The 10,325-nt window shown below is 32.9% G+C and overlaps 1 protein-coding gene across 4 annotated transcripts in view; it reads right to left on the minus strand.

Annotated features, from left to right (window-relative positions):
• SOX5 (SRY (sex determining region Y)-box 5) overlaps positions 1–10,325 on the minus strand; it is a 1,081,658-nt gene that overhangs the window by 71,657 nt on the left and 999,676 nt on the right. For all 4 annotated transcript variants that reach the window (XM_011994779.1, XM_011994778.1, XM_011994777.1 and 1 more), the window contains one exon: positions 849–995. In XM_011994779.1, the coding sequence (XP_011850169.1) occupies positions 849–995 (147 nt within the window). The remainder of the gene's footprint in view (positions 1–848; positions 996–10,325) is intronic.

A 10,325-nucleotide genomic window follows, 5' to 3' on the forward strand; every position in this document is an offset into this window, starting at 1 on the left:
TTCCCTGAGTAATCTCAAGGAATCTCGCTTTATGATCACTTTTCTTATTTCTTGCATGGAAAGCTTAATATATTTATACAATATCATTTAAGCAAGATCTTAATACAAATACAATTTTAAAATTAATTTTTCTCTCCTTTTAGGCCAAGAAACATACATTATTTGACTTTTCCCTGATCCTTTTCCATGTGTTCTAATGTTTTCTTAGCTTAAAAACCAAAACTACTTCTAAATTGCCTTACTTCTAACACTACTATTATCTTCATTTCCTTACATCATAATCTCATTGGGTGGGTGATTTATCTAAAAGTATATCTACACTGCACCACATTATAACAGTCACTGATATTTTTAAAACACCTTCTGTAGGTCCTAATTCTACTCGCATTTTAAGGTCTATTTCAGTTGTCCCTTCTCTGGCAAACTCCTGCTGGGATCTCTCACTGAAGATCATCTCTGCCTCCCAATATAACTTCCAATGTACTTTATCTATAACTTTTTATACAATTTATTTTGTTTCATAGAGTATGGCTATTTGGCTATTTTTACACATAGCTACCTAATCAGACTGTAAGCTCCTTGGGTACAAGATACCCATTTGATTATCTTTTTTATCACTCACATTTTCTGCTATAGTTGTCCGTACATGCATATTGAATAAATGAATAAATGAATGATTACATGTATGCAGATAAGTTTACATGCACACCTGTTGCCCTTACTTGACTCTTACCTCCTCGTACACCCAGAGTTTAACCTAGCTGCTGGCATATAATAGACATTTAGTAAATACCATTGAATGAAAAATAAAACTAAGTGGCAAGACAGTGGTTTCTTCAAAAGGGTACCTTGCTTTTGGGTGGTGGGCTGTTTGTGCTCTTGTCTGTGTGAATGCTGGTAGGAGATACAGCAGCACCAAGGTTGCCTTGGGGTATGCCTGGCAGCTTCCCTCCTGGAGATACCTGCATTGCAGCTAGCTGGGCAGCATATAACTGCTACAGAAGAAAAAGAGAGAGAGGGGGGAGAAAGAATACTATGAATCATAAGATAAACGTACCTTTCAGAGAGTACATATATTCAGATGTGGTATTTTTCCTACAGGCATTTTGTTTAGTGTACTGGAATATTTAAAGAAAGAAGCTGTCACCTCAGATTTCATTACTTTTTAGGGGAGAAATGGCAGATACCACATATAAGTGATCTCACCTTCAGTATGTCCAGGGACTCAAAGCAAATAAGAGCCATCCATATTTACTTTATTCCAATGTCTATGGAAGGCAAGTATAACATATTATCCAGTTAAGAGCTCTTTATATTCAACTTTGAATTTACACAGTGTGTTACAAAAGGATGCTTCATATACACAGTAATTTTCTACAATCCATATTGGTTCAAGCCCTGTATGCCTCTTTGATTTCTTGAAATGGGCACCTGAAACAATTTTTCTGAGGGTTAGGTGGGTAGAAGTAAAGAAAAGTCACTGAAAGGCAATGGAAAAAAAGCACTTAAAGAATATTATCTGGTCCGTCTGTCTACGTTGATAAAAATTAACCCGATGCTTGCCAGAAGTTTACTTTACTTCATGATATATAAACCCAGACAAATCTCAAATTGTCTTGAGGATTAAGGTTTTAAAGAATACTGCCTAAAACACATATTCTTCCACTAAGCCATTACCTATTCTTATCAAATAAGCAATAGAAACTGTCCAAGTAATTAATAAAAGAAAAATTTTACTTTGATAATGATAGCCATATGACATATTATCCTAAAACAAGGAAGTTGCTTTAAATTCAAATATTACATCAAATATTTAGATTATTACTCTTTTCATCTTCTTTTTGCACTTTGTTAAAATTTTAAATAACTACATAAGAAAATAATTATTAAATAAATATATCATTTAAATTACTAAATATTTAATTATATATTTAATATTAAATAAATTTTACACACACACACACATATCCCAGTTTCTTATTTCTCATTCGTCTTGAGATTCCATGGATAGCATTTACAATGCAAGCTAGAATTTCTACAATGAAGCAAGAAAAAAAGCTCTCAAGGAGAAGTACTGTGAAATAGTTATCTTGATTATCTTAATTTTTTTTCTGAAAGAGAAATTCCAAAAGACAAAAATGCTCACAATAAGCCACAGATCCTGATTAGCATTGTCTCTCTCTAAATAAAATAATGAAAACTGAAGACAGCACACATTTACGTGAAAAATACACATACATAAGTCTCCAGACACTATAACCTAAATAAAAATACATTAACATTATCAATAAAAATTATGGCTTATTTTCATGCAAAGTAATGTAAAGTATATTCCAGAGAAAAACTGAAAACCAGAAAAATATTTTTATATTAATAATTATCTCATAAGGGTTTTATGTGTTGGAATAATTACATCTTTTCTTACCCCAGCCAACTGGAAAGAATAAAAATGATTGTCTTCAATTACATAAACATTAAAAGGATAATTCACTTCAAAAATGAAGACTTTAGAATTTACTATTTAAAGAAAAACTACCAGAATTGATCCATTTCTCCCACCTGTGTTAAAAATCTATGGCATTATACCCTGCAATTTAAAAAGCACTTCTTTCTGGCATCATTCTAAACTACTTATAAAGTCTTTAAGAAAACAACCAATTATCCTAGGATATCACTTTACAGATTAAAACTATGCCCAGTAGAATGCATGTACTAATATTGAATTTTAAAAAATGTATGTTTTTTCACAAATTAACTAGCTAACTATATTATAGTTTATGCATTTCATATTGGATTGTATACTGTATTCTTGTCTTTAAAAATGATTTCACTGGGTATTATTACTAGAGGATAAAAATTTCTATTACTGATTTGTTATACACTAAAAATGAGATTATTATATAATTAGTAATGACATGGAACATTACAATATCTGTGGGTAAAGAAAATGTGAACAAAACAGTTATTCAAAATTTAATTTTGACTCTTCATATTATTGACAAAATTATTGGTTATTTGTGTTATTTAGATATTTAAATAGCTTAACCAAGTAGTCATTAAATGTGATTCAATATTTAAATATTAGGCACCAGAGACAGTCATAGTTTCCAAAGAAATATAAGAACTAATATTAAAAATACAAGCATAAAAACTCTAAAATAGTTTATTGAATTAAAGGATTTAAAGGATGGAGATGACATATATTTGGAAATAAAAGTTATACATATTCTTTCCTCATTGAAATAAATGTACTTTCACCCTTTTAAATATGGAATTAAGGTGTATCTGAGTTAAATTGTCCTAAAAGAAATGCTTTTGAGTTGAAAGGGAAGAAACATTTGTAAAAGAGATAGACCCAGTTAAATATGCTAATATTTCTATAATAACAGTATGATATCATTTGCCTTGCTGGTATTTCTACAGAATACAGAGACTTAATGCAATTTATGATGAGAGATAAGCCTGCTATTCAGTTCGAGGGTGGCTAACATTAGGGTGTTCTTCTCTACCCCAAATTGCCCATAATCTCTTTCTCATATTTGGCTTCTGTGCAAGAGGACAAATTTTAGAATTACTCTTACCCAACTGTGATCAGGTTTCCACTATTCCCACATCATTGCATTTTCCACCAAGCATATCAAATTTTCCTGGTTTGCCAAGGTGTTGAAATAAGGCCAGGAAATATCTATTTCAACACATTTTGTGTCACAGATATATTTTCTTAAAAGTTACATTATAATACAAAAGCAAAAATGAACCCCGTCCTAGAGAATTTAACATACTTTGAGTCTGCACAGATAAGATCAGGAATTTTAATACTCTTGTGTTCTACCTTAGCCATTCACAAATTAATAGGAAATTTCAGTAAAATTAAAGAAGCTGACAATAATTCTTCTATCTGGCTATATATGTAAGAGTGGATAACTTTTTTAAATGCTGCTGTGACTTATTTTAATTCAAAGTTTTAAAAAATTATGCTCCTTTTTCTATCCACTAAAATATGTGTAGCATTGATTTTAAAACAAAGAAGCCAAGAAATGATGAACAGTTTCCTTCTTTTATTAAATGTTCTTGAAGCAAAATCCAGCCTAATAACAGGTGTTTACCCTGAGTGAAGTCGACAGTCACAGAACCCTTGGTTGACCTTCTACAGGGGAAAGGGGCATGAAATCTAGTGACTACTAGAAGGTGACCCGAAGTAAAAAGCATCTGGAGAACTATATAATCCACTTATGTTTCTATATAGGTCTTAAAGAGAAAATCTGGTTAGCATCTTTCTTTACATAATGACAGATAAAACCCAAAGTTAAACATAAGGTATATTATGATGAATGTATTTTTATGATAGTGAAGTTGTCTAAAACATCAGAAACAAACAGATAACACTAAACAGAAAAGGCTGAGCTGAGCCAGGTTTGGTGACTCACACCTGTAATCTCAGCACTTTGGGAGGCACAGACAGAAGGACTTCTTGAGCCCAGGAGTTTGAGACCAGCCTGGGCAACATAGTGAGGCCTCCCCCCACCCCACCCCACAAAAAAAATAGCAGAGGAGACAGAAAGTGTACAAACATAGTATCTGCCTTAAGTCAAGACTGATAAACAGAAAACAGTGAGACTATAAGTGTACTGTAACTGTATGTCACTGTTGAAGGTGTTAGAGAGAAGAAATGCATCAGTGCATTCAGGTATGTTTTCATAGAAGAGATGGAGTTAAGGTGGACATAGGAAAAGGAGATAATATTTTAGGAAGGGAGTACAATTAAATGAAAGGCATGAGAGCAGGAATGAGCTAGTTGCAGCAAAGGAAATATAGAGGTTGGTGTGGAACAGTGAGTGGTAGAAAGGACAGTGCATACATAGTCATGTTAGACGAAAATAACATTAGTTTTGTAGGCTACATTCACCTTAGGAAAGCTTTTGAAACATAAGCAAGAGAGTTTTCATTGAAAATGTAGTAAGAGAAAGCCACCGACTGTTTGAGAGCAATAGATATAATGTTTTTAGCTAGAATATCGATAATACAGAAATATCAGCTATGAGGTTATCAACATTTAACAGTGATGATTCTGATCATAAGAACTTGAGTTGCAGTAACAGTTGTGAAATGAAGATGGAAAAAATAATTTCAAGTTCATAGCACACTGGGCACATAAAAATTGCCAATTAACTGGGGAAAAGAAAGGAGAAACAGAGGAAGAGGATGATAATACAATTTATATACAATCTTCATAAGTATGTAAGTATTCTCACCAATCATCTATTCTCATTTGTGTATATTCATCATATTATCCTTTAAAGAAAAACAAAACACATACACTATATTTTTCTTTTATTTCTTTCTTTCCTTCTTGACAAAGGAATAATTAATTCACACAGAGAGGATTTCCCTGAATGACTAGATGCATTCAATCAAGAACTTTCCCTAAAGTGTGGCTCATTAAAACACTTTTAAAATATTATGAAAAGTGTGATGTTCTCCACCACCACCAACATAAGCTTGAATTGTATCTAACTTACTCAAGTCTAATCAGTTTTTCTTGTAATTTATTATTATGTGCACCAAAGCGCTACTGGGCAGTGGGCTGGCAGTTCATTAACAGGCATTCTTTCTGTCTATCTCTAATGGCCCACTATGGGGCCAGAAAAGGTCTGGTAGGATAACAGTTATTTTAACTTGTACTAATTAATTGTTGCTATTTGGGGGAAAAAAATAGTATAATTGTATTTGGACGACATAGCTTTTATATTATGGTTAGAATCAATAGTGTTAAATCAACCGTGCTTTTATATGAAGATACCTATTTTATATGAAGATACCTTAAACAAGTACTTTTCAGGGTGAGGAGTAGAAAAATTCTACAAACAGCTTATTTAAATTCTAAGCTAGTCTATTTCATTAATTCCTAGAGGTGATAAATTCTTGCCACTTTTCTGTAATAGCGTACTTTCCCGAAATTGCTAAAAACACAACTTCTCTCAATGACTACTAGTCCACTGTCTAACTGCCATCTGGAGTATTTGGATTCAGTGCATTAGGCACTGACAAAAATATCTATCAAGAGTTGTTGCCCCAAATCATTTACTGACCAGTAAACCCCTTGAAGGCAGAGATTATGTCCCTGCTAATCAATGCTTTATCAGAAAATTTTAAAACTGAGGAACAGTAAAATTGAACAAATGCAGAAATTGACTATGTAAAATATTAATATAGATCTTTTGTACATATTTAATGTATTTCATAATGATAGTGACTATACACAAAACAAATTTTTAAAATCCGAAAGGAATTTGGAATGCTTGTACAATCTGAAGAATTAGAAAGGCTCATTAATAATACAGAAAAAATTCATATTCATTCACTCATTTCATTTGCTTAAGAGAAAAAAAGAATTTAAATCTTATCAGCATAAGAACAAAATAGATTGTTAATACCCTCATTGTAGTCATAATCATAACAGTAACTGAATTTCTGTTTGCAAAATAAATACCAAAAATGGGTGAAGATTATTTGAAAAAAGTTGAAAGTATCTTTTCAAAAGACAACAGAACCAAGAGTTGAAGCATATGGATATTCTGAAATATTTTGGAAAAGACAGATGACAAATGCCTTCTTTTTGATAAATAAATATACATGATTTACTTGCTGAATCTTAAATATTTGCTATTTAGAAAGTAAAAGATATTTAGTAGTAGTTATGGTTGCTGGTAGGTATAAGCTCTTTCTTTGGCATCTTTTTAGCTTGCTCAAAGTTTAATTTTCTATTTTTAAAAATTATTACTTGACCAGTATCTCCTCAGTCCCCCTTACCTTCTACCCTGGTAATCACTATTCTACTCTCTACTTTCATGAGTTTGGCTGTTTCAGATTACACGGGTAAATGAGATCACATGGTATTTGTCTGTCTGTGCCTTGCTTATTTCACTTAACAGAACATCCTTCAGGTTGATCCATGTTTTCACAAATAACAGGATTTTCTTTTTTTTCAGTGCTGAAAAGTATTCCATTGTGTGTGTGTGTGTGTGTGTGTGTTTGTGTGTATACACACATATCACATTTTCTGTATCCATTCATCTACTGATGGACAATAAGGTTGATTCCATGTCTTGGTTATCATAAATAATGCTGCAATCAACATCGGAGTACAGATATCTCTTCAACGTGCTGCTTTCATTTCCTTTGGATACATGCCCAGAAGCGGGATTCCTGGATCTTTAATTTTTATTTTAACTGGGATCTTTCTACAGGTCTCCCTTTTGTGTGCCCAGTCAATCTGGATAAAGGCACAGGAGGCAGAGATGATGCCATATACAGTCACTTACTCAGGAGCCAGCAGCATATGACAGTGTATGGTTTGATCCAACTATTTTCCTTTACTTCAGGCACGGATTAGGAGATGGAGCTATTTCTACTTTATTGTGAAGACAGTGCAAAACAAGTTATGTCCACCATCTTCTCTCTACCCTTACTCTCCCCCTTTTCACCCTCCTTACATTTCTTCTCCCCAAATCACCAACTTCGTTAAACTTCATAGGAGAGCTGGGCACAAAAGGCATTTTAAATTAAAAAAAGAAGAAGAACAGTAAGATTACAACTGAAATATGTCTTTCTTAAATACTGTATGATAAAACATACTGATTCCTAAAGATAATTTGTGAACTTTTTACACTGTCATTATCTGAATGGAGAGTGCTAAGAGCATGCATACCACTTAATACTGTTTTTTTTGTGAAATTGTTTAAAATTATTTTTGTAAGTATTATCCTTTTCTGCAAGTGCAATCTCATATCAAACACCAGTATATAAAACAGAGAAAGAAGAGGTATGTCATAAATGAATATAAATAAATTTTACATATTTTTAATATATTTTATTGCTATATATTAGATGTACATATTTTGAGGGTACATGTGATAATTTGATACATTCATATAATCCAAGTCAGGTAATTGAGATTTTTAAGTATTTAATAAAATGTGACCAATGAGATTGTTTAGTTTACCCCAAGAGTTTAAGTAGGCATAAGGAAAAAGTTGTAATCCTTTTTCATGCTCAGTGATAAAGTCCTCACTCAAAAATAAATAGCTGTCACTTCTAAAATTGTACATAAGCAAATATATAGACTTACATCTTCTAAAAGAACATTATAGAGCTAAAATCTTGCTGATTAATAGCTTCTTCCAGGTCAAACATACATATAAAAATGGAAGATTTCTTTTCAGTCCAGGGTTTGAAATATGGCAAGAACTATTAACATATGTGCAATGTGTTAAACATTTGGAATAGAGATTTTAAAATATATGTCATCTATTATGATTTTTAAAAACAGTTGAATATGAACTGTTAAAGTTTAAATAAAACCTAAAAAGATATATACTATATATATTTGATGGAAAAGTATTTGTTTATTTCTTCTTTCTTTTCCTGTTTTCAAGAGGAGGAACAGGGAATATCATTTGTGAGGAAAAATTCAAAAAGCAATTTCAAGGCTCCATAAGTGTTATCTTTATAGCTTAATTTCAGCTTCTTAATGTAACTTAAATGTGGAGTTTAAAGAGAAACTAATGTACTGGAGAAAATCTTTCAAAACATAGCAGCATGTTTCAGTGTGAATAAATTTGCTTTGCACATTATTTTTCATAATGTTTTTTCACAGAAAATTATCATAGCAACTTCAGTTTCAACAGGGACTTTCCGTAACATTATCAGCATTTCTTTTGCATGTTCTTTAAGTGTAATGTGTGAAAACTAGGATAGGCCTTAAATGCACTGAATACCAGGACAAAAGCAGAGACAGGAACTCACATGTTGAATGTACAAAAATGTATAATTCATAAGTCAAGTTAATGAACTGTCTAATTAAACATGTTTCATTCTCCCATCTTGACAAACCTATTTTCAAAATGACCTGGATGCAATCAAAAGCAGAAGAGATACAGCTTCACACCCACTAGGAAGGCTACTATCAAAAAAAAAAAAAAAAAAAAAAAAAAGCACCAGAAAATAACAAATGCTGGCAAGGGTGTGGAGGAATTGGAAACTTGTATATCGCTGGTGGGACTGTGTAATGCTCCTGCCACTGTGAAAAATACGGTGGTTCCTCAAAAAATTAAAGACGGAATTACTATATAACCTGGTAATTTTACTTTTGGTCATATACAAAAAAGAACTGATCTGTACACCCATGTTCATAGCAGAATTATTCACAATAGCCCAAAGGTAGAAACAATTCAAATGTCCATTGATGGATAAATGGATAAACAAAATATGCTATATACATGCAATGAAATATTATTCAGCCTTAGAAAGAAACGAAATTCTGGCACATGGTACATCATGGATAAACCTTAAAGGTATCATGCTATGCTAAGCAAACAAGCCACTCACCAAATAACAAATATAGCATGATTCCACTTACATGAATTACCTAGAGAAATTAAATTCATAGAGGCAGAAAGCAGAATGGTGGTTGTCAGGGGCTCAGGAGAGGGAGGAATAGGAAGTTAATATTTAATGACTACGGACCTTCAGTTTTGAAATCTGGAGGACAGCTTTGAATCTAGAATTCTTGCTCTCCTTGCGGCTCCATGTTAAACCTGGTGGCACAAGGACAGCAGGTTTGGGTGTGCACCTGTGTCCCTCCTCTTCCCACCCCTAGCTCCATTCAAGAGACAAGAAGTGGTTTCTGTTCTAAATAGGCTCATCGTCTTGACCTCAACTGACTTGTAAAGGCTTCTGAAGTGGGGGCCAGGATCTGACACAGCTTCAGTCCTGCTACGTATGTCCTCAAGGAAGTGCAGGATGAAGTTAAAATGCAAGAATATTCCAGGCAGAAGGAACAAAACATGCAAAGCCATAAGGTTAACCTTCAAATCAACCAACAAAGTATGTTTATTAAAATTTAAGGCTTTTCTGTACACAACAGAAGACCTTCCTCTCCCTTTTTAAAACGAAATAACACATTCCTTCTATGTCTCCTTGGCCAGATGTGAGGTAACGCTATTTTGTAGTCCCCACTACTGGGGCAATGCTGGAAGAGACTATAGAAAAAGAGATCTGGTTTCTTTCACTTAGTGTAACATTTTTGAATTCTCTCCAAGGTGTACCATGTATCAGTAGCCTGTTATTGTATTGTTGAAAAGTATTTCTTTGCATGGGTGTATAATATTTGTTTATCCATTTATCTAGTTGATGGATATTTGGATGACTTTTTCCAATTTTCCAGTGAATAATCCTGCTATGAACATTCCTGTACAAGTCTTTGTGTGTTTTCATTACTCCTGCTTATCCATGTCCTAGGATTGGATTTGTTGAGTAATGTGGTA

Source organism: Mandrillus leucophaeus, unplaced genomic scaffold, assembly GCF_000951045.1.
Source record: "Mandrillus leucophaeus isolate KB7577 unplaced genomic scaffold, Mleu.le_1.0 Scaffold461, whole genome shotgun sequence".
NCBI lineage: Eukaryota > Metazoa > Chordata > Mammalia > Primates > Cercopithecidae > Mandrillus > Mandrillus leucophaeus.